This window comes from Naegleria gruberi, assembly GCF_000004985.1.
Source record: "Naegleria gruberi genomic scaffold NAEGRscaffold_1, whole genome shotgun sequence".
NCBI classification, from domain to species: domain Eukaryota; phylum Heterolobosea; class Eutetramitea; order Acrasida; family Naegleriidae; genus Naegleria; species Naegleria gruberi.
The window spans coordinates 219,333-242,568 of NW_003163326.1; the positions used below are offsets into that span (position 1 = coordinate 219,333).

At 33.3% G+C, this 23,236-nt stretch overlaps 11 protein-coding genes across 11 annotated transcripts; 3 read left to right on the top strand and 8 right to left on the bottom strand.

Annotated features, from left to right (window-relative positions):
* Window positions 1–654: 654 nt before the first annotated feature.
* Window positions 655–2,537, bottom strand: NAEGRDRAFT_61158 (uncharacterized protein; the record flags this gene model as incomplete). Its single annotated transcript, XM_002683347.1, has 3 exons — window positions 655–1,830; window positions 1,876–2,175; window positions 2,331–2,537. 3 exons carry the CDS (start codon window positions 2,535–2,537, stop codon window positions 655–657), a joined length of 1,683 nt encoding a protein of 560 aa, XP_002683393.1.
* Window positions 2,538–3,085: 548 nt separating this feature from the next.
* On the bottom strand, window positions 3,086–4,695 carry NAEGRDRAFT_952 (uncharacterized protein; the record flags this gene model as incomplete). Its single annotated transcript, XM_002683348.1, has 2 exons — window positions 3,086–4,412; window positions 4,454–4,695. Coding segments are annotated over 2 exons (1,569 nt in total), but the record flags the coding sequence as incomplete, so codon positions are not given.
* Window positions 4,696–5,043: 348 nt separating this feature from the next.
* On the bottom strand, window positions 5,044–6,730 carry AM5 (uncharacterized protein). The gene is made up of 2 exons (XM_002683349.1): window positions 6,354–6,730; window positions 5,044–6,303 (listed from the first exon to the last, which is right to left on the bottom strand). Exons 1-2 carry the CDS (start codon window positions 6,663–6,665, stop codon window positions 5,080–5,082), a joined length of 1,536 nt encoding a protein of 511 aa, XP_002683395.1. The 5' UTR covers window positions 6,666–6,730; the 3' UTR covers window positions 5,044–5,079.
* A 68-nt stretch (window positions 6,731–6,798) lies between these two features.
* NAEGRDRAFT_61162 (uncharacterized protein) lies at window positions 6,799–9,381 on the bottom strand (the record flags this gene model as incomplete). The annotated part of the gene is made up of 1 exon (XM_002683350.1): window positions 6,799–9,381. The coding sequence occupies one exon, from the start codon at window positions 9,379–9,381 to the stop codon at window positions 6,799–6,801; it is 2,583 nt and encodes an 860-aa protein (XP_002683396.1).
* Window positions 9,382–9,446: 65 nt separating this feature from the next.
* On the bottom strand, window positions 9,447–11,480 carry NAEGRDRAFT_61163 (uncharacterized protein; the record flags this gene model as incomplete). Its single annotated transcript, XM_002683351.1, has 1 exon — window positions 9,447–11,480. One exon carries the CDS (start codon window positions 11,478–11,480, stop codon window positions 9,447–9,449), a length of 2,034 nt encoding a protein of 677 aa, XP_002683397.1.
* Window positions 11,481–12,103: 623 nt separating this feature from the next.
* On the top strand, window positions 12,104–13,261 carry NAEGRDRAFT_61164 (uncharacterized protein; the record flags this gene model as incomplete). The annotated part of the gene is made up of 1 exon (XM_002683000.1): window positions 12,104–13,261. The coding sequence occupies one exon, from the start codon at window positions 12,104–12,106 to the stop codon at window positions 13,259–13,261; it is 1,158 nt and encodes a 385-aa protein (XP_002683046.1).
* A 178-nt stretch (window positions 13,262–13,439) lies between these two features.
* Window positions 13,440–14,720, bottom strand: NAEGRDRAFT_44967 (uncharacterized protein; the record flags this gene model as incomplete). The annotated part of the gene is made up of 1 exon (XM_002683352.1): window positions 13,440–14,720. The coding sequence occupies one exon, from the start codon at window positions 14,718–14,720 to the stop codon at window positions 13,440–13,442; it is 1,281 nt and encodes a 426-aa protein (XP_002683398.1).
* A 420-nt stretch (window positions 14,721–15,140) lies between these two features.
* On the bottom strand, window positions 15,141–16,370 carry NAEGRDRAFT_61166 (uncharacterized protein; the record flags this gene model as incomplete). The annotated part of the gene is made up of 1 exon (XM_002683353.1): window positions 15,141–16,370. The coding sequence occupies one exon, from the start codon at window positions 16,368–16,370 to the stop codon at window positions 15,141–15,143; it is 1,230 nt and encodes a 409-aa protein (XP_002683399.1).
* A 630-nt stretch (window positions 16,371–17,000) lies between these two features.
* NAEGRDRAFT_29313 (uncharacterized protein) lies at window positions 17,001–17,858 on the top strand (the record flags this gene model as incomplete). The annotated part of the gene is made up of 1 exon (XM_002683001.1): window positions 17,001–17,858. The coding sequence occupies one exon, from the start codon at window positions 17,001–17,003 to the stop codon at window positions 17,856–17,858; it is 858 nt and encodes a 285-aa protein (XP_002683047.1).
* A 532-nt stretch (window positions 17,859–18,390) lies between these two features.
* On the top strand, window positions 18,391–20,399 carry NAEGRDRAFT_44969 (uncharacterized protein; the record flags this gene model as incomplete). The annotated part of the gene is made up of 2 exons (XM_002683002.1): window positions 18,391–18,662; window positions 20,018–20,399. 2 exons carry the CDS (start codon window positions 18,391–18,393, stop codon window positions 20,397–20,399), a joined length of 654 nt encoding a protein of 217 aa, XP_002683048.1.
* Window positions 20,400–20,435: 36 nt separating this feature from the next.
* Window positions 20,436–22,073, bottom strand: NAEGRDRAFT_1385 (uncharacterized protein; the record flags this gene model as incomplete). Its single annotated transcript, XM_002683354.2, has 3 exons — window positions 20,436–20,695; window positions 20,801–20,990; window positions 21,156–22,073. Coding segments are annotated over 3 exons (1,368 nt in total), but the record flags the coding sequence as incomplete, so codon positions are not given.
* Between the last annotated feature and the right edge of the window lie 1,163 nt (window positions 22,074–23,236).

Sequence of the window (23,236 nt, forward strand, 5' to 3'; positions counted from 1 at the left end):
TTTGGCTTGGTTGTAAAATAGTAATAAAGTTTTTGCAAAAACAATAAGAGAGTTCAGAAATCAAATCCCTCTCAAATCTCTTTTTTTTCGCTATTGTAGAGAAAAAACCTATTAAATTTTCCAAAACAAGATCATCTGCTTTGCTGGTAGGCGCTTTTTGTAAGAACTTGAAGATTACTCTTCTCCAGTCACTTTCACAAAAGATATCGAAACAATGTTCATCCATCATTAGAAAGTCCTGAAGAATTTGAAGATTTGTTAGGAATTCTCCATGACTTCTAGATTGTGAAAGCTTTAAAAGTGAGTTCTTAATAAAAATTTTTGGATGGATTTCATAAAGAACTTCAAATTGTTGGTCTTCTGAATTTTCGGTGAATGATTTGTTAAATTTGAAAAAATTCACTAATTCTGTTGAGTAGACTTTCGTATCACTTTCACATTCAATTTTGTAAAATGAGGAGTGTGGAAATGTGTAAAATGATTCTGATATATTTTTTAGAATTGGATTTGCTTTCTCATTTGTTTCAAACACCATCTGTGTTTTGAATCCATTACTATTCCTTACATATCTGTCCTTAGAAAACACTATTCTACTTAGAAACATAAAAGAGAGCTTTCTAACTACTAAATCAACATGGAAAAGTACTAAGGGAACTAAGAAAATAGAATATGACCAATTAACTTACATTTGTATAGGGAGGAAAGTTTGGATTCTTCCATTGCAAATTCTTTGTTATCAAAAATAAGAATTAATAACACAAGCAACTCCTTAGAAATATTTTCTAATGTTCTGTTTAAGACTATTTCTGCTACCTCCTTAGATAAAATTTTGCTGTTGAGTGGTTGAATTCTCAACAGAGTACATAATTGATTAGCAACTGATTTCAAAATAAGAGAGTCCTCTGTGTCTCTCATTAGTGATACTAGTGATTCAATATCAATATCAAAACTATCATTTGGGATGGGTGAATCAAAAAATCTATCCACATCCTCTAAATAGCAACTTAAAAAGGGATCACCTTCTTTGAGTTCGATATAATTTTCTGTTTTCAAATCTAAAATAAATAGAGATTTGAGGTTAACACTTGCTGTCTCTCTAATCCACTTATATTTGTGGAATAAAAATCTCGTGTGATAAGCCAATAGTTCTTCCTTTGTCATTAGTCTTTCAAATAATTGAAGAGTAGAAGTAACTTCATCTAAACTATCTTTAGCTGAGAGAATATTTTCAGAGTATTTGATAGTGCATTGTAATAAGGGAAGGTTTGGTAAAAATCCTCTTATTGAACAAGGACTGTTTTGAACGATATCCAAAGTAGTCTTTACCGATTCTTCCAATTCTATGGAGTGAAGAGATATTAGGTAGAATATATCTTCAGAAGCAAGCTTTTCAAGAAACACATGTTGATCTTCTGCAATGAATTTAATTGCATAGCTTCTAATATCCTTATTATTACAAGAAAGCAAGTCCAACAACAACTCTCTACAAGAATCTTCTAAAAACTCGGATGTTATAAATAATTCTTGCATGTATCTTTCTAAAATTCGCGCATCGAATGTATGTGGTAGTATTAGAAATATGTTACGAAGCCTGCTTAGATGTGCTTCTGCATCAGGTAGTACATCACAATCTTCGTCCATCAATTGTTCCAACAGCTTGAAAGATTTTTCAATCTCTGGGAGTGTATTGAAATTGTTGCACGCCTTATTCTCAAAACGTTGAACTTGATTCAAAACTTGTTTGTGTATTTGAGGAAAACACAAATATAAATTATTGTCAAATAAAAAATTCTCCAAAATAGGGCTAAGTTTTTCAATACAGTCCATTAACTGAAATTAGTTAATAAATAAGGATAAATATATTAGGATACTTACGATGGTAGAGCTTGATCTGTTCAAAATTGTTGTTAGTAGATCGACAATTTTATAAGTATCCAAAATATCTAGTTTCTCGTGCAATAAATTTCCAATATCCTCATAAATATTTATCAAACTTTCCATTAATGTGAGCTTGTCTAATGAACAAATTTGTTCTAAGAAACAATTCAAAATCAATTTAAGGATATCAACAAGTCTTCCCAGCAATGAAGGTTTAAGTTTGAAAATATATATAAATTTAGAATAACAATATTTGAAAATATATAGCATTGAATCAGTGTCAACAAATGTATAGCTCTCTAGAGAATTATTAAGAATTTTCAAAGACGCTTTGTCAAATAAAACACTCAAACATTCTAAAACTTGTAAATCTATTGCCATTCCAAAATCACTCTGAATCGATGACACCAAGGACTACATAATTTAAGTCAATTAATTGATCTCAAACTTACCCTAATAATTTCTGGGCTTTGAACAAAGTATTCGATTGGAAACTCCAATAAGGGTGATTTTTTGAGATCTGAAAGAGCCTCTTGTATCAAGTCCACTCTCCTTTGTTGAAGTTTTACGTTGATTTCAAATAAATATTGTTTGTCCAATTCTGCCAAATCAGCTTTTTTAATAGCCTTCCTAGTATTTTTTGGTTCTTTCTGTGGCATGTTTTCTCTTGTAGAATATATCTGAAATCGAGAAGTATGTAAATCAGTAGATGATTGATTTAAAATAGATTGCTCTTGGTAAATAGTGACAATATTTTCCTTCTCATTTCTTACTTGTTTTAATACTTCCACTATTGAATCAACATCGGAATGAATATCTTCAGGAGCATACAATCTCAAAGTTTGAAAAAATCCTATAGCTCCAATCTCTATCAAAATCAAAGCACTTGTTTTACTCTGTTCTGAGTTAGTGTTTTTGGATATTGTTACAAACCTTAGCAAATTCTCGCACAAGTTGTATTACTTGCCGATAATAAAAACAAGGATTATTGTTGAACCATTTCAACAAGGCTACTAATAGCTGCTCATCATCCTCGGAAGACTGCACATTAACAACTCCATATTTGAATTTATTTAATAAATTTGCCATTGCTCTCTTCTTAATTTCAATGTTGGGATTATCCAACTTTTCCAGCAATCCCGAACAAGTCATTTTTTTTTGTATTCTGGATTGTTTCTTTTATTAGAACTTAGTTAGTGAATAGGCAAAGAATTCCATCATCACCTCCACTTACAAGGTACTTTCCATCAGGATCAAATTTTACTACTTGCACTCCTTCCTTGCTTCCCTTCAAATCTCCAAGAGTAAAGTTTGATTTAGAGCTTTCTTCTTGGTCTTTTACTCCATCTGGTGCAAACAATCTTACAGAACTATCTGATGAGGCAACCGCCAGCACTTTTCCGCTCTGATCAAACGTACACTTGTTTGCAGATACAGGTACATCACTTATGTTGAATTGATTTCTTATTTTTTGGGTTCTCATATCCCACAACAAGACCAGACCATCACAATCAGTTGAGGCGATAGTATCTCCTTGGAGATTAATTGTAACACTATTACAACTATTCTTATGCCCATAATAAGTCTGAACACAAATACTCTTACTGTCAACCCTCATATCCCAAAGAGAAAGTGTCTTATCTGCTGAAGCTGAGAGCAATAGATTTGTAAAAGGAACACAAACCACACTATTTACACTGTCCTTATGTCCTCTAAAAGTTGTGACGCACTTCTCAGATCTAATATCAAACAACTTTGCTGTTTGATCCATTGAGCAACTCACTAAAAAATCTCCTGAATGGTGGAACTGACATTCCCAAACAGGAAGTGTATGGTCCTCAAAAGTTGAAGAGCAACTGGCAGTAGTAAAATCCCACAACTTGACTGTACAATCACCTCCAGAAGTTGCCAAATGAGTCCCAAAAGGATGAAAATCTATTCCACTCACCCAATCAGTATGACCCTCACCGCTCATTATCACTTTAGAGGTTGGTAATGACCAAGCTTTCCAGGTTCCATCATCTGAAGCTGAGGCCACTATTGGTTTTTTGGAGTGAACAGCTAAACCAGTTATTGCCATAGAATGACTTTCATAATTTTGAGTAAGAGTGAAGGTTTCAGCCATTACTCTTGAAAGCTTCTTTTCCTTATAAGGATTCTTTTTTTCAAGAGGAAGAGTTGAATCCTTTTTCTTTACAGATTTCTTTTGAGTGTTGGTAATTGATGATTTCATTTTCTTTTTTTCTATTTCTTGAGTATTTACACTAGAGATTGGCTCGGTTTGCTTAAAATTGTCGAGCTCATTCAATCTATTAAGTAGCCTATCCCTTTCCAAACAAACGAGTGTCTTTTCTTTAAAAACCTTGTCATATTTAAGAGTAAGTTCAGCAATAAAAGGTTCGTACTTGGCGCAGTGATTTCTCATTCTTTCTAATTCTTTCCTTAATTGATCCTTTGTTTGGACAGTTTGCATATGGTTCATTTTGTGGTGATCTTTCACCCTTTTGAGCTTTTCAAACTTTTGTACAATATTTCTATTTCTTTCAAACAATCATATAATAAATGATAAACTTACTCTGAGAGCTGTTTTTGTTGTTCCATTTGCTTTTTACAATAACTAAGCTCTTCTTCCACTCTCTGAAGTTGGATGTAAACATCAGGGACTGAATCAGCAAAATCCTCAATTTCTCCTTTTTGTTTTTTTTCATATAATTCATCATTGAACATTCGTAAACTGTCCTCCAAACCCCTTTTTGAAAGAAAATTTCTAATAAAATCTTCTACAACTTCTGGTTCTTTTTTCAATTCTGGAAGAGGTGCTTGCTTTCTTTTCAATTCTGGAACCTTTTCGTCTTCTTGTTTCTTTTTTTTCTTTTCCAACAATCTAAGAGTACCTTCAAGAGTGTTATCATCATCCTCATCCTCATCCACCATTAATGTATTCTCGCTATCAAGTGATCCTCTTGGAGATATATCCAGCACTCTTGATTTCTGTTTTTTGGATTGAAATATTTCCTCCTCTTCCTCCTTGAGTTCTCTGAAATACTCTTCATCCTCACTATCCATTAAAGCCGAGTAAAGCTCACTCCTAGTTAATTTAGCCTCCGTTGTAGCATTTGCCTTCATTTTTTTACGATTGTTTTTTATAAAGTTGTACCTGTTTTTGGCGCCAAAAATATAAATGAAAAATTTTAATGAAAATTACCAACTATCCACATCGGATCCATCAGAGTCATCTTCTGATTGTGGACGTTTTGGTGGAGGGGGCATTTTAGGCAATTCGGTAGCAGCTGAAGAATCTGGTGCTGTCGAGTTTGGGGTAAGATTTGGAGTTGGGACTGGTGGAATAGGTTCTTCTGGTTTCTTTTCCTTCTTTTTCTTCTTTGGTTTTTTTTCATCCTTACTTCCCTCAATGGCATTTCTTCTTAACCCAATTTTTCTGAATAAATCTGTCATCATGTCACCACCTGAAGACTTTTGAGGAGCAGAAGCTTCTTTGGAGGATTCCTTATCACGAATTTTGTTGGCTTTTTTAAGTTTGTTCTTTGAGAAATTTCTAATAGAAGCCAAAAGATCGCTTCTATCACCTCCTCCACTTTCTGTATTCTCATTTTCATCTGTATCATTATCACCAGTACCTTCTGCACTTGGTGTTACGATCGGAATAGAAGGTGGTTGAGGTACGCCACTTGGAGGTGGTGGTACACTACTAGATGACATTACAGGAGGTGGTGGTACATTACCCATAGTGACAGGAGGTGGTGGTACAACGCCTGTAGAGGTAACAGGAGGTGGTGGTACATTTGTTGGTACAGATGGTATTGATGAAGATGTTGGATCAATTGAAGATGGAACTGCATTTGTGTTGAGAGATGTTGTACTATTGTTATTTCCTAAATCTAATGAAGGTAGAGAAGAAGGAGCAATGGATGGCATATTATCTAAAGATAAATCCCACTGGGCTGTATCCACAATATTTGGTAATCCTAAATTGGAAGGAAATTCAAACATTGGCAATTCTCTTCTTGTAGGTGCAAATGCCTTAATGTTTTGTTCCTGACTTGCCGAACTTCCCCAATACATATCATAGATAGAATCTTTGGACAGAGAAGGAGGAGCTGGATCAATATATAAATTGTTAGCGGAGGCAAAGTCATGATTCTTATCGTTTTTGTTTGATGTTCCTTCCATGGCCATCATCATCATTGTGGTATGATAATTTGCCTGAAGAGGATCGGCACCATGATACTTGTGATAAACATTCATATTGGTATTAAAACAAAGTAATTCACTAACAGATTGTACATTCTTGAATGGTAGTTTACCTACTCCTTCATCTAATTTCTTTGGAATTTTGTTGTGTGATTGTTTGTTTTGCCTTGTAGGAGACTTTTCGAAATGTTCAATAGGATTATATAATTTATGCTAAATTATTTTGTGATGATCAATTTTAAATTTCCAGATTAAAAACTTACATTGAAAAGAATATTGTTCGGACCAGGATTAAACTTGTGAAACTCCATTTGTTGAATCCCAATTCTGTCACGAGCTGCAAAGGTTGGTGAATATTCTACATTACTGATATCCTTGTCTGGGTAGTGTGGGCTACTGAGAACTCTGGTTGCTTCATTCTTCCTCTCTTTTTGTACCCATTCTACTGCTTTTTTGCAAACAGCAGCACGTTGTTGCACTTTTTGAAGAGTATTTCTTTGCTCGGTGACTTTGTCAGTTATTTTCTGGAATACAGATACACTAATTCTTTCTAGGTGTTCCAAGGAATCCAACATTTGTTGGATATTTTCAATCCTGTTTTGTTGGTAAACAACAGGAAATTCATAAATATGAGGTATTGCTGACATTTTTTTTAATAGATTTTTTTAATGTCTCCGAGAACGGTGTTGGATTCTCCTTGAAAAATATTTAGGACAAGGTGAAATTACCTGTAGTACAGACAAGCCCTATATCCACTTTTTGATCTTTCTTGACTTTCCTCAGTCCAGTATCTAGTGGAGGTTTTAATTTTGGTTTTTTCTTATAGCTGGCATTCTCCTCCTTGTGATGTGATTCTTCTGCCGAATTGTTGGGCAGATTTGTGGAAATGGAAAGCATCTCACTCATGGAAGCTGGTTGTTTTGTCAGATTAAGATTTTTTACAGCATCGAAAGGATTAACAGTACTAAAATCATACGTATCTCTGGGTGCTTCATCTATTTCACTCATAGCACTTCTGTTCAATCCAGAACTTGAGGTATTCTCTTCCAGAACCATTTTTTGGAATTCTGTTACTAGACTGTTTCCCTTACTCTTATTTTTCCTTGTTTGATCATGTTGTGAATAATTCTCAGAATTTTCCTTTACATTTGGAGAATATGGGTTAAATAATTTCAGCTTTGTTTCTGAAAAAGTGGTTGCTAGTGCATATAAACTTTTCTTTGGTTTTGGAATTTTCTTTTTCTGTTTGGACAGTTCCTTTTCAATCATTACATCTTGAAGATTCCACTTTTTAGTTTGGAGGGTTGGTTCTGATTGCTTCTTGGATGGAGCTGATTGTGGTCTTGAAATTTTTGCTTGTTGCAAAGTTTCTGATATTTCTGAATTGGAAACAATTGATTGTCTTCTCTCACAATGTTGAGAATTACTGTCATTTTTGTTGTTTGATTTTTGATTACCAAATTTCACTTTTCTGCTTACATCATTAGAAAACAGAGTACTATTAAGATGCTCAATTATGTTTAGTTGTTTCAAAATATCTTCCTTATTCTTTTCATGATATTCTAATAAATTAGAGGAAGTTCTTGTGGTATCAACTAAATTAGGACTAGCCGATCGCAGGGTTGAGTTACTGGGAGTAAGAGAGTTCTTATTTTTTGGTGGAATTTGTGCAGCTTCTATCTCAGGTGCTATTCTTGCTGGATGAACGGTGTTCAATACTGCTTGGAGTTGGAATCTTGTCAATCTCTTTCTATGTTCATAAATTCCCTTTAAATTTGCTTCTTTTTTTCGTGCTTTTTCTTGAGCAATCATAACCTTGTACTTTTTTTTAAGTGTCCACTTTATCTTCACTTTATCCTTATTATTAATTTCAGAAAGTAGATTGAACATTTGGCATAATATTGAATTTTCGTTAAATAAATCTGGAGATATTCCTTTTTGTTTTGTTAGTTCTCGTTTTGTTGAGCTTCTTCTGTATTCTATTGTTGGAGGAATTAACTTTGAAGAGCTTGAAGTCGATGCCACCAACAAGTTATTCGAACTTACACTTCCCAGTATTTTTTCAACCCTTAGCTGAGAACCACACCTTTGTAATGAGCTCTTCATTGATTCAATTCTTTTTTTAAGGTTTGCTGTGCCTAGCTTTAGTTTATCCCATGTGGTCAAACTTGAAGTTTGACTAGAAATTAATTTTTCGCTATCAACTCTTTTAGGAGGCATTTCAGGAAAAGAGTCAATATTCTTCTTATTTGAATTGTAAGTTTTCATACCTTCATATTTCACCTTCTTTCTGTCTCTGACATACTCCACATTGTTTGAATTATCAATAAAAATTTTAAGAGTTGATTTCTTCCTTGTCTGATTTTCTATCAATTGCTCAACCTGCTTTTCTAATGAGTTATTGTTAAAAAACGGCTGCGTTGAGCCTGGTCTAGGATTTTCAGGTTTTCTTTGGGTTGAATAGAGAGTATCCATAGCTTTCTCCAAATTTTTAATAACATTATTCGATTTAGGTTCTGGAGTATTTGTAATTGGCCTTGAAAGAGGAGCTGATCCTGATCTCTTTGATGTTAAAGTCCTACTGAAATGAATTCTTTGGTTGATGGCTTTTTGAAGATTGGATTGATTATTTTTGGTTGCTGGATTTGGTTGTTTCAAGGTTCTAAGGGAAGGAGTTGGTCTTTTTGTTTTGTTATTTACATTATCATAATTTACAGTATTTGAGTTATTTTCAAAAATTGGAATTTTGAATTCGTCTTTGAGCAGGTCTTTGATTAGTTTGTCTTGTATTTCTTCTAAATGACTACAAGGTAAGGCTTGAGATTGGTCCACAGTACTAAAAGGTTGTGAGTTAGATTCTTTCCCAATTATAGGAGTTTCAACTTGGTGTAAGCAAATTGGACTTTCCGGCTCTATTACCACTCGGTACGATAGTCTTGAATCGGATGGTTGGTTTACTCTAGGTGATGGGTTTATGGATGATGCACCTGAGGAAAGATCATCAAATAAACTGTTTTCAATATCATCAAATTCCATATTTCCATATCGTTGATTTACTCCTCTATGTACAAATAATTTGTTATGGTTATGATGATGTGGCTGATGAAATAATTTAATGTTATCTATAATAATAAACTCGGAGGAACAACCTGTTGAAGGTTGGTTAATTATGGGAATTGGTGATTGTGGAGGTATCCCAATCACAATACTATCAAAATCTCCAGTTGGATAAGGACAATCACTAAAACCCCCTCCTTCTCTGAATGCATTTATGGAGGGGTTTAATGACATCTTTTTTTTAATGTTTTTTACAAACACAAAAACAGTTTTAATTTTGGCGCCAAAATTTAATTACATCAATTTTTCTGTGCTTCAAAAACAAGAGACAATAATACCTTTACCCATTCATCTCTCTTTTCAATTTCATGTTCAATAATTTCAAAGTTTAAAATTACAGTAGGGGAAATAATAGAGAAGGTAAGTTGCTCTCTCTTGATTTCTCCATATTCTATTAAGGTTTTTGTTTGGAATCCTGGAAGAATATCTACTATATCTTTTAGGTTCAAAACAATCTCTTCACCATTCATCATGTTTAGTACAAGCACCTTCCTGTCTGACTTTAGAGATATATTGGATCTTCTTAGAGGATTTGCCATCTCTCCTGTTTCTTCAATTAGAACGAACAACTTTTCAGCGTCTAACTTGTCAAGATATGGAATTCTATTATCTTGTTTTCTTTTAAGATTATGATGGAATGGTGAAGACAAAACAGTTTGATAACCAACTCGTAAGATTTCATGATTTGATTGTATCTCTTCAAATTTCTTCAAATTTGGAATAACTGAATCAGAGTATGATGATATAATTTTCTTTTTTGTTTCTAACCATTTGTATTCCAAGTCCTTTTCTTTGAGATCGTTTTTGAGTTTTAATAACTCGTTAACATTGATAACTTTAGGAGGTTCTGGTACATCAGAAAGTAAATTTTCAAACCTAGATTTGACTAAGTATTCATCATTAAGAGGCCTTTTTGGTTTTGAACTTTCCAAACTTTGTACTTCATATGGATAATCATCATATGGATTGCTATCTATCATTTCAATTATATCTGAAACATCTTCTCCAATGAGAGAGGATACTTTGTGAATGGCTTTCTTTAAAATTTCCTCCTTTGTCTTGTTGAGCTTTAAGATTCTCATCATTTCTACATATTCATACAATTTTTCATCTTGGCTTTGCTTCTTTTGTTCTGAAAGGAATTGGTTGATTACCTTTTCACTAATACATTGATCTTTAAGTGATTCTGATCCAATAATATTATTAAATGATGGAGTGAAACCTTTAGCCATTTCAATAAATTGGTTAGTCATGTCAATTTCAGCTTTAACTTTTCTCAGCATGAAATGTTCAGCAGTTCCATAACGATTTTGCTTTTTCTTTTGAAGTTGTTTCTTCTTCTCTTCGTCTGATACTGATTTTCTCTTTGCAGAATTATTGTTAAATTCTTCTAAATCTTGCTCGTGCTCTTTTAAAATTTTTTGCTCATGCTGGGAAAGGAGCTTTTCAGCTTGTTTAAGGAAATAATCTTCTGCCAACTTTTGAGCTTCTAACATGGCTTCCAGTTTGTAAATATCCTCAACCAAGGAGTCATGCTCCCTATATTTTTCATCCAAAGAAGGTCCACCTATTTCAGAATCTCTAGATTTTCTTAATTGTTCAAAACTTTCTCTAGACTCATTGTATTTTTGTTTTGTTTCTTGCAACTTTACATCTACAGATTGAATTTTTTTTTCCAGTTCTTCCTCTTCCTTTCTGTATTGGTCTTTTACTTTAGCTAACTCGGCTTCCCATTTTTCAACTTCTTTTTTAAGCTCGGCTTCTTTTTCCAAGTATTCTTTTTCTGTTGTGACTAACTGCTTCGTTTTTTGATTGAATTCTTTCTTTTTCTCTCTCTGAGTTTCAAGTGCTTGTTCTTTTCTTTTTCTAAGGGTATCAATTTCAGTGTGAAGATTTTCAATTTTAACTAGCATGTCCCTCTTCTTTTGTTGAAGATTATCAAACTCTTGTTGTGCTTGCGCAAGTTCTTTACAGCTATTTTTATATTGATCCTTAATTTCAGTAGAATTTTTAGACAATTCCTTCTCTTTTCTTTTCCTATCGGCAATATTTTCCTTTGCAATCTCAATCTCGGCTGTTAATTCTTTTTCAATTTTATCATTTTCGTTGAGCTCTTTCTGTAGTAAGGACTGATGTTTTTTCATCTCATAAATCTCCTTTTCTTGAAGATCAAATTCATTCTTAACTTGTATCTTCTTCATTTCTAGCTCCTTTTTCAACTCTTCCAGCGTGGTAGCTTGGGAGCCAAAAGATTGAAGCATATCTACAGACATTTTTTTTTACTGAGTAAATAAATGATCATCACAGTATGTTCAATATTACTTTTGTTTTAATACTTGCGAAATAGTAGTAATAAGTAATTGCTATTAATTTACCTTAGGTTTGCTTTTTTAAATACGTATCATAAATGGCTAAAACATTAAACTCTAAAAAAATGTCTTTACTTCGGCTCAACACCTCTCTCTATGGTAGCCGCAACTTCCGATACTTCATCGTGATGTTGTCACCATTACAAACGGTACAAACTATATCTAGGAGCTATTCAACAACACCAAACATTGATAGACGGGCACATGCTGTTGAAAGTGTTCAAAATACATACATCAAACAACAACAACTTCTTGAAACATACAGAATAAGATTTAAAAAAATATATCCAACAAATTACGATGATATGCTGGCCAAATTTGAAGTATTTTTTGGGGAGTGCAAAGATGTAGGAGATTATGAGAAGGAATTAGAAAGAATTTTAATAGAATTATTTATTTTAAAAGATAAAAAGAAATATTTGCAAATGAAGGCTCTATTCCACAATGAATTTATTCCTATTTTTACAAAAAACAAGAAAGAAATTATACAAAAAATCAACTATGAATTGCAAAACAGAATACACAATATGAATATTATCCCAAGATTACATTACGTAATTATTAATGAATATTTGAATGCCATTTTAAAACTTGGATTACACACTAAAGCCATTAATACACTTAGAATCCTTGACGATGGAAAATATTTCCCTACACATATGCACGTGTCCACTGTAATTAGGTCAATAACAAAGGATCCAACTAGAACTTTAGAAGCTGCAGAACTCTTGGAACATTTCAAGTATACATATAGAACAGACAGATACTCCACTTTTGCCAACCAATACTCAGAGTCTTGTCTATGCGTTTTACATGGATTTGATCTAGCTGGTTCATATAATGAGGCAATTGATTTTGTGTTGAGAAATGATATTTTAAAGTTTGTAGAACAGACGAGATGTGGAAAACTATTGGCCAAAATATTGTCTATTCTATTGAGACAAAAAAATTTTACATTATTCAATCAACTCAAGTCTAAATACCTCGAAAACATTTTCTCTTCAGATTATCCCTTCATTAAGTCAAAAGATAGATTATTGTATGTCTTGATTAACTATCATTCTTTGCTTGGAGAAGTAGACCAAACAACTCAGTTACTGTCAAAGGTAGAAATGCGAGATTCAAAGCTATATCTTTCAGTAGTTAAACAACTTTACACTAAGAAGTCAGCAGAGTTTCTAGAAAAATTCATATTTGAAGCTATACCACCTATTTACAGAAATAATTACCATTTGGGCTATCTTATTAGAAAATTAGTAGATGAGAAACAATATGAAAAGGCAAAGCAAATTTTTATATCAATACCCCATAATGAAAGAACATATATTTTATGTGATCAATACCTAAGAGGACTTTATATGGAAAAGAATCCAAAACAAAATATCATCGAGGCTCTCACCATTTACGAAGAGTTGGTAAAAACCAAGCAAGAAACTGAAAGCCTTATCTATACAAATGTTTGTGCTTACTATGTAATGCAAATACTCTATGATGGAGGATTTAATGTTCAATTAGAATCTTTTTTCAACAACCTTGGTACTGTCACAATACCTCAATTAATGTTGATGGCAAAGTACTATTTGGAAGTAAATAATATTGAGAAAGTTGAAATGTGCAGAGAAGAAATTAAAAAGGTAAGGCCTCTAGCCCAAAACTTTAGAGAGTACATGACAATAAGCAATTAGATTTATTATTTGGAATTTTTAATCATAAACGGTGTCATTTCTGGCAAAATACAAGCTATTTAATTGCTATTTTTCTTCTCTGATTGACCACCTATTTAAAAGAAAACAGTTCATGTGAATAATTATGACTGGCTTAAAAATCAATTTGAATGATTTCAATATAATTTTATACATATGATTACAAATATTGGTGAGGAAAAGCAGATTTTGAGGCACTTTCAATCTCTGCTCTCAATTCCTCAGGTAAAATAGCAAGATCTTTCTTTGACAATACACCTTTTGGTAAATATTTGAGAATTTTCGCAGCATGTTCTTTGATAAGTTTTGCCTTTTCTTGTTCCACCATTCGTTGTTTTTCTTCTGCTCTTTGTATTTCCTTATTCTGTTCAAGAATTAACTGTTGTCTCTCCATCTCCTTCATTTGAGTTCTTTGGTTCAAGTAATCTTCAACATCCCTTCTAAACTCGGCCATTTTCATTCTCTTCTTTTGGGCACTCATCTGAGCAACTTTTTCGTCTTCCTCGAATTTCTGAATAAGTAATTGTCTAAATGCCTCTTCATGCAGTTTTTCTTCTTGAATTCTGTTTTGTTTTAACATTAATTGTTCATGATTTACCCTTAACATATCTGATTTTTGTTGTTGCTTTCTCTCTGATTCCTCAATCTCTTTAAGCCTTTCTCTCTCTTTCTTTTCTTCAGCATAAAGTTCATTAAGAAGCTCTTCAGTTTCTTCCATGAGTCTTCTTTGATTTTCAAGTTCCTTTGATTGTATTTCCAAAAGTTTGTCTCTTCTCTCTTGAACTGTTGCTTTTTTGAGTTTTTCTTCCTCTTCTCGCATTTGCAGGTATTTTTGGTATTGTATAATGCTTTGTTCTTCGAGGTCTTTCTGCCTTTTTTCTCTATCCTTTGATGACTGTCTTGCTTCCTTAAACTCGTCAATAAATGTTTGAACCATCTTCTTCTTTTCAAAACGTTCTTTCATTTCTCGGTCCTCTTCTTCCATAACTCTCTTTGTAATAGCATCAATCATTTCCTTATCTCTTAAATACTCGAGATAGGCCATTTCTTTTTCTCTTTCCTTTTCTTCCATTTGCTCTTGCAACTTTTGTTTGGCCAAAAGGTTTTGGGCTTTCCTTTGCTCCTCAATGTCATTAAGTTGTTGGATAATCTTTTGTCTTTCTCTTTCCATATCGGACTCTTGCTGCTTTTCAAATTCCCTGTGCTTTTGAGCAATATCTTCTTTATGTTTGAGTTGTCGGTCTCTCTCAACATTGACGTATGCTGTTCTAAGTTTCATCTCTAAAATTCTAATCTCTTCACTCTCCAATCTAACTTGTTGGATAGCTTTTTCGCTTCTTAATTGTTCATTCTTTTTTCTTTGAATGTTTTGATTGATGAGCTCATCCTGTTTTTTTAATTTTTCTCTTAACATCCTTTCTTTCAACTCCATCTCCTTCATCTTTTCTTCTTGCGCAGCCTTTTGGGTGGCGAGGAGCTTGTTTCTCTGTCTGACTCTTTGTAGTTGTTCGTCGTTCATTTTTTTTGTATGTTTTTATGATGTTGTTCAATCCTATGGCGGGAAATGTGTAGATGTTGGCGGGAAAATTATGAGTGATATGTTTCTTTGTCTTAGTAATTTGTTCCTGTACACAAAGAGCATCCAAGAATACATTCCTCCCCGTTATCAGCATGATTTCCACCTGTTGGGCATTTACCAACACCAAGACATTTTGGAAGTTGATTTTTTGGGGTTTTTGTTAGAGCCTGAGTTTCTACTTGTTTTCTGTGGCATTTGTCACAAAAATGGGTTGTTCCCCAACAAAACCAAGTGGCCATATTACTGTTCTCAATGTTATTGATAGCATCTTTGATTTTAAACTTACCAACAGAATTTACACTTGTACGAAATAAACTCAGCTCCATGCACTTCACAGACACCTTCTTGTCTAACCTTTTTAGCACAACAGGAACCACAAACAAGCTCCTCTGGATTGAAATTATCATCCTCATTCTGTTCTCCACATTGAATCTTTCCTCCGTAGTATGGACTTTTGCATTCATGGCACATGTAGAATGAAAAAGAGTTCATTGCATACTCTAAAGGTTTGTTATAATATTTTCCAGATGGAGACGTAATTTCCTCAATCTTTAAAAGACCCTCTTGCTCTAGTTTGACCAGTGATTTTTTTTCTATTATCGATTTGAGTGCTCTTACTTGGGTTGTTTCATCTTTTAGAGCTGGATGATGGATAGAAGTGTTGCATAGAGGACATTTCTCAAATGAAAAGCTCACTCTTGCCCCATGCCATTTCTTTTCCAGCTTTTTCTTTATGCATTCAAAATGGAAAATATGTCCACAATTAAGCTGTATGCAAGGAGCATGATTCAAGGAGCTAATCCAACAAATATTGCAATAGTCATCACCACTTTGGCAAGTATCTCTTGAAGAGCAATTCAAACAGGGAAGGTGCTCAAATTCATCCTTAATTCCACAACAATGATGACCACATGTATGCTTGTGATTGCAAGAATTCAGAGCTTTTTGCTTGCATTCTTCATTCTCACAAATATCACCATTGCAATTAATATCAATAGATGAATCACAATATCTACACCTTTTCGAAGAAAGGTATTCTAAAAATGTGTCACAAGTAAATCCTTCGTGATATGGAGATTTTAAGCATTTTGAGCAAAATTCTAAGGAGCAAACTCTACATCTAAATCTGAACTCTTCTTTGTGAATGTCATCTTCTTTGATTGGCCTTTTTTGAGATTCAAGTTCAGAAATGATTTCCTCTCTCTTCATGTGGATTCTTTCAACAATATTTTTACATGAAGAGTTTGGACAAGTAATAAAAGTGTTTCCGGTGTCAGCATTCTTCAATGCTCTCCTCAATTCCATATCTAATAACTTTGAGTATTCTTTTTCAGAAAGAACCGAGGAAATTAATTGAGACGGTACTGTCTGACAGCATCCATTTGCTGGGCAAAGGATCGACAATTCATCAAAGTCCAAAGAGTCATCAGTTTCGTCCCCAAAGGAAAGAAAATACTTTCTCAAACATTCTTCACAAAATACATGAACACAACTCTCCATAAAGAATGACATGTCTATGGTCAAGTATTTACCACAACAATCACATTTCATTTTCTCCTCGTTTTCCAATTGTTTTTTATGCTCCTTAAGCTCTACCAAGTATATTTGCCTAGCCATCTGTTCATCCTTTCTTTGCTGATCCGGTGATGTAGTGCTAAATAAAAAAGCATCATAATAGGAAGTAAAATCTTTAGGCGAGTAAAGTTTTGGTTTTTTCTTACTTTGAGGAGTTAAGCAAGAAACCCCAGTAGACCTCAACATGTTCCTTAAATTAAGGCATTCATCAATATGTTGTTCAATATTTCTTGAAGAAAATTCTTTTTCACACACAGGGCAAGTAACCAGGGAATTTCTGGGTGTATTTAATTCCTCTCTGTTAGGAGTTGAGGGAGGAGAAAAAGAATAAAAACACTCTCCATCTGTGAAGCAGGTTGTGCTGGAGGTGTCATCCACATTATCATTAAGCATTTTTTTTGAAACCTTGTCCCTTAAAGGACATATTTGGCGGGCAATAATCATCAAAAATAATTTTATTTTCCAATCAATCAAAAAAAAATGAACAAACAAGCAGACAAAGAATTACAGCCAAATAACCTACCTGATGATTCGGAGAGTAAAAGAGAGCCAAAAACCCGAGACACCATGATTGCGGGTGCACTGGCTAGATGTGGTGCTGCCACAATAATGTATCCAATAGATGTTTGTAAAACTAGAATGCAATTTCAGAGACGTTCCGCTCACTTTCATACAGTATACAGAAACAGTTTCCATTGTTTGTCTAGTATGATGAAAACAGAAAGATTTGGAATATATAGAGGATTATCACTGCGATTGTTTTATATTGGTCCAGGTGCTGCAATTACATTTACAGCTTATGAAGGATATAAAAAACATGCAGAAAAAGCCAAACAAAAAGGGGAAAGTATTCTTACATCTGGAGCCTTATATTCTCTAATTATTGGTGGATTGGGAAGAGCAGTCGAGTCAGGAATTAAAACTCCTTTCAACATTATAAAACAACAATTGCAAGTTGAGGGACAATTGACAACCCAGTTCAACCGAGGATTGGTAAAATCAGTGAAACATATTATGGAAACAAAAGGAGTTGGTGGATTATTTGTTGGATATTCTGTTACACTTTGTAGAGATTTACCCTTCTCATTTCTATATTTTGCAAGTTATGAATTTATCAAAAACAAATCAGAAAATTATTCCATTCCACTTCTCAAAGACTATGCTGCTGTTAGAGGTGCTATTGCTGGAAGTTTTGCATCTGTTTGTACTTTACCTTTTGATGTGATCAAAACAAGGATACAAACACAACACAAAATTTCATCCGATGCACACTATTCAGGTTATAAGGATGCTGTCTCTAAAATATTTAAACAAGAGGGTTTTGCTGGATTTTTTAGAGGTATAACTCCACGATTAATTTATACAATCCCGTCCACTAGTATTACATTCCATCTCTATGAAGTATTAAAAAATTATTTAAAATAATTAACTACGGGTAGAGGATTGTACCAATCTCTTATACCTTTCACTTTGTTGTTCCGATAAGAATTTAGTTCTCCTATAAAATAACACCCCAATAACTATGATTAAAACAAATATTGTACATTCAAAAATAATTAAATTTTGAACAGTAAAAGGAGTGTATATGATATCTGGCCTACAGCTTTCTTTTCTTTTGGTTTTTTCTTTTGGATCATCTTTTTTGGTACACATGATCAAGTGGTAGTATTTGGTTGCATCACAATACTGATGCTTTAAATCATCCATTGTACAAGGAATACATTCCGATATTGTTTCACAAATAAATTGATGTCTAGGTATGGAGTGTGTTGATGAAGTTTCAGGTTGGGGATTTGCTAAAAGGAAAGGACAACAAATAAAAAGGATGGTAAGTGAGAGGAAAAAGTTTTTGATCATTTTTTTTGTTCTATTAAATTTAAATCATCATAGTTGGCGCCCTTTATGTACATTATAAAAATTGTTGGCGCTCAAAAAATCAAAAAAAATGACTGACAATATGAGGTTCTCCTCGCTTACCTCACAATTTGTGCAGAAGCATTTGGAGGCTGAAACGTTATTTAAAGAAAGACTGAAAGAGTGCGATGATCGGATTCGAAAATTTGAAGCCACAATACAAGAATTAAAAGGGGAACTTGAAAAAAAGGAGAAAAATTATGAACAACTAAGAAACGATTGCGAGTATAATTATTTATTGGTTAAGGAGAGAGACCACGAATTGGCTACTGTTGAGAATGAGGCTTTAAAATTGAACGAACATAATTCAAGACTGTAAGTAAATAGATACACCTTTGTTTATGTTGTCACAGTAAACAAGAGCTAGAATCGTTACAAAAGGAAAAACTTGTGTTAGAAACAGAAAAAAAGAAGGAGAGTGCAAGAAATAATGAAATAGAGGTCTATTACCAGGAAAAGATGCAAGAGCTAAGAAATGATCAAGACCTTATAAAAAAAGAGTTAGAAGAGAAAAACCAAATGATAATTAAAGAATTCGAAGTTACATTGAGAGATCAGCAAAGGCAATATGAATCAAAGTATGAATTATTGGAAAAGCAAAGAATTTCCCTAGAAAATGATTTCAAAAACTCCTTGAATGAAAAAGATGATCAAATTAGAAAATTATTGCAACAGATAAGGGAAAAAGAACTCATAGCAAACAAATATATTTCTGAAAATGATTCTATCAAGAGGAATTATTCATCAAAGATAAAATTACTGGAGGAGGAGAAACAATCCTTGGATCAAACCATCAATGAATTGATATTAAATCATAAGAATCAGTTACAAGAGTTACAAAGAGAGTCATCCAAACAGCAGCAGCAATTGGTGGCATCTTATGAGCCTACTCTGCAAAGATTGAAACAAGATATTGAAGAATCTCAAAATGTAATTAAAACGCAGAAAGAGAATATTAAACTTTATCAAAGACAATCAGACGACAATGAAAAACAGAGATTATTTGACATTAACTCACTAAGAAATGAGTATGAGGAAAAAATTAGAAAAAGAGAAAAAGACTACGAACAGTTGAAAGAAAAAGAATGGGAACTAACTCAAAAACTAGAGAGCAAGGAAAATATTATCACTACTTTAAAAAAGAACTGCGAAGAAAATGCTAAAGATATGGAAAAACTTCAAGAGGATATTAAACAGGCCTTCGAAAGAGAAAATACTACAAAGAGAGAAGTGTTAAGATTAAATCTACAAATAGAACACGAAAAGGAAGCTAAAGTGAAAGAGATTTCAGATAAGCAAGATCAAATTCTACAAATATTCAGGAAGGAATTAGACGAAGCCAACGTGATAGTTGAAGACAAGGAAAGACAAATTGATGAATTAAGAAAAGAAATAATGATGCTAAATACTGAACTCTCCATAGCCAACACTCTAAAATCAACCCCATACAACAAGCTTAAACCACAACAAAAATCGAATCAAAAATACCAACAAATGTTATCACAGGTGGAAGATGAGCTCGGTTTGGGTTCAATAGATTCTGTATCTTCCCCTTCTTCAATTGATGGCTTATCTGTAATTAATAAGGACGATTATAAGAATTCAATAGAAAATCATAATTATTTGGAAAATAGCATGACATCTCCAATTGACAAACTCAAACTTAGCAGTGTGCACATTGATCAAATCACTAAAATGAACTCTCTAATGACAGAATTAAGACTTGATCTGGAAAGTCAAAAAGAAAAGGTATTCAGAGCTGAAGAGAAACTGATCGATATGGCTACAGAAAATAAGATTCTGAGATCCAAGCTAAAGGAGGCTGTGAAAGATTTAAAACGAGTGTACAAAGAGAAAGAACAACTCACAGATATTAGTAACATGTTAAAATCTGAGCTGACAAAAACAAAAGAAGCCCTCTTTTATGCAAGAGAAGCAGCTGTATTAGTTAGTGTTGAAAAACCTGCCTCTCCCAAACCATCAAATGATAATCTAGGTGTAAATGGTAAATCAAAAACTATCTCACAAAGAAAAAAGAAGCTAGGATATTAAATGAAATACACTAAATATAAAGAACGAATTTAGTCTTTATTTATTATTCTTTTTTGCTAAGGCAAGTTGACGACAATATTCAAAACGTTCCTTACAATCTTTTGCTGACTTTCCTGGAACAATCTCAGAAATTTTTTCCCATTTAGAATCACCCTTGAGTTCCTTGAATTGTCTAATACCAGTCTCTAGAGCTTTTTGTTGAAGTGCTGTCCAATTTTCAGTTCCACTCGAGCTAGAATCAACATTATTTGTTTGATTATTGATATTATATTGTTCGTCCATTTTTTTTTCCTCTTCTCTTTTTTTGGCTGTTTGATTCTTTGAATTTGTCTTTTGAAAATCTCCAAAATAGTCTTTTTCTTCTCTCTTTGGTAGAACGTCTTGAATAGATGTCATTTTACGAATTTCTCCTGTTTTTTGTTGAACTTCTTCTGGTGTCTTGGTTTTAACATACTCAGCTACTTTGATCCATCTTTGTGGAGTGCCACCAGGAAACATTGATATAGCCTTTGCTAAAAGACTCAATTCCTCATGATTCCACTCTGAAGTCTTTTGTTTTTCATTCTTTTTTTGTTCTTGGGTTTGTTGTTTCTTGTCTTCTTCTTTTTTCTTGACAATTTCTCTCACCTTTGTCTCTAAATCATAAAAAGCAGTCACAAACTTTGAATCATCTTTTGTTTTTTGAGCCTCTACAAATGTTGGTTCTAACTTTTGTACCATTTTTACCAAATTCTCAATGGGTAAATGGGTCAATACAAATTCAACATCCTCTGGTCTAATATTCGTCATTTTGTCTTGTTTTTTAACTGGCTTCATCAAAAGTAACAAATAAGGATCACACATTTCTCTCATTCTCTTGATAGTTTGAGTTTTTTCCTGTTGTTTTCTTTCATTTTCCTCTTTTTCTTTTTGCTTTTTCTCTCTTTCTTCTTGCTCAACTTTTTTAATTCTTTCCTCTTCTTCCTTTCGTTCCTTTTCTTCTCTTAATATTCTTTCCAACTCACGCTTGTTCTTTTCTTCCTCCTTTCTCTTACGCTCTTGTTCTATTTCTTCATTCTTTTTCTTTACTCTAGGATCATTTTTACGAGCAAGTTCAACCAAATCTGTGAGCTTTTTCTTCTCTTCCTTTTTTCTTTTTTGATTAATTTTGTCGTTTTGACGTTTCATCCAACGACGTTCCTCTCTAGAATCAGCAGTTGATTCGTCATATTCACTTTCGCCACTGAAGTCACGCCAACTTTTAAAGGTTGACCAAAAAACATAAAATCTTTCCAATTCCTCAAAAGAAGTTTTCATATCACCTAACTTTGGAACATTTGGGAAAGAACGTGACCATTTAGACCATCTCTCAAAAACTGGAGCAAAGGTGGAGAAGAATCTCTTTTGTTCCTCTTCTTCAGTAAGAGGAGTTGAAGGAGCAGAGTAAGTTGGAATTGAATCATCAAAAGGTTCACTTGAATCATAACATAATTTCTTTCTCTCATCTAATAACGTTTCATATGCACGAGTTAAAGCTTTAAACATGGTATCATCTCCACTAGTTGTTTCACCATTTTCTCCTGTTTTTTTGAAATGGTCAGGGTGATACTCTTTTACTTTCTTCTTGTAGGCTTTACGAATATCATCAGGAGTTGAAAGCCAACGTTTTTCCAATCCTAATATTTCATAATAGTCATAATCTTCCTCTTCTTTTTCGTATCCTTCACTATTCTTTATCATTCTCTTCTTTTTCATTAATTTTTGAACATCTACACCAGCATTAATTTCGTCATCATCAGAATCATCAGAGTCAGCCGATGAGGATTGTGATGTTTTTTTACTATATTTGTTATTAACATCATGAGTTTGTTGAAATAACATTTGGAAGAATCCACGGCCAATATATTGTTCAACTTTACTCAGATCCAACTCATTATTGACAGCGTCTTTTGTTGATGCACTCATATTTTTTTTCAACTTCAAAAATAATGCCCAGCTTCTTCGCCGACATCTATGCAAGAAGGCAGGAAGGATCTCTTGCTTCCACAACCACACACAACAAGGAAAACAATATTTTACTAATAGATGATGAAGAACAATATGATGATACTTCTGTTGCAAATCCCATCAATGATAATAATTTATTCACTACAAACAAGTACCATCAGGTTCAGAGAGCTCCTCAAATTTTAAATAACAGGAAGTGGTATACATGGATATTTCCAATAATTGCTTTTATTTTAATTATTTGGGTTGTTTTAGGTTATGTATTTGGATTTCTTTTACCTATTATTATTTCTTCTTCGGAAACAGTATTCGTCAGAGTACTTCATAGTTTCTACTTTATTTTATTTTCGTTTATGTCTGTGTGTATTATTTATCCATTCATCAAGTGTATATTTACAAATCCTGGATTTGTATTTAAAGATGATAAAGTATGGCGACTTTCAAAGGATCAAATCAAACATTACAAAAAACGAGGACCTGGATTTATTGCTGATTTGGAAAAGGAAATCAAACAAATTATGAGCTACAGAAATGAAATCAGAGATTTAATAAATGGATCACAGGAGGTTGAAGTGGACGAAAATAGTCAGGAAATCCATCAAGAGGATTTATCATTCAATGATTCTTTAACGTCAGAATTGAACTCAAGAGGTCAAGGTATGTTATTATTTCTATCATAACTTCAACCTTAATCGATCATTTAGTTAGAATTTGCGAGAAATGTTGGATTAGAAAACCAGATCGTAGGTGAGTTGTTTAGTAGTACTTAATTATTGATTGTCAATAGTCATCATTGCAGACAATTGAATTGTTGTGTTTTGAGAATGGACCACTTCTGTCCATGGTTCAAT

Excerpts from the sequence above, each read along its gene's own strand:
- AM5 (XM_002683349.1), bottom strand. The coding sequence starts at position 6,665 with ATGTTGGATTCCTTGGAACACCTAGAAAGAATTAGTGTATCTGTATTC. Across the intron at positions 6,304-6,353 it reads CGAACAATATTCTTTTCAAT|CATAAATTATATAATCCTAT; the intron begins GTAAGTTTTTAA and ends AAAATAATTTAG.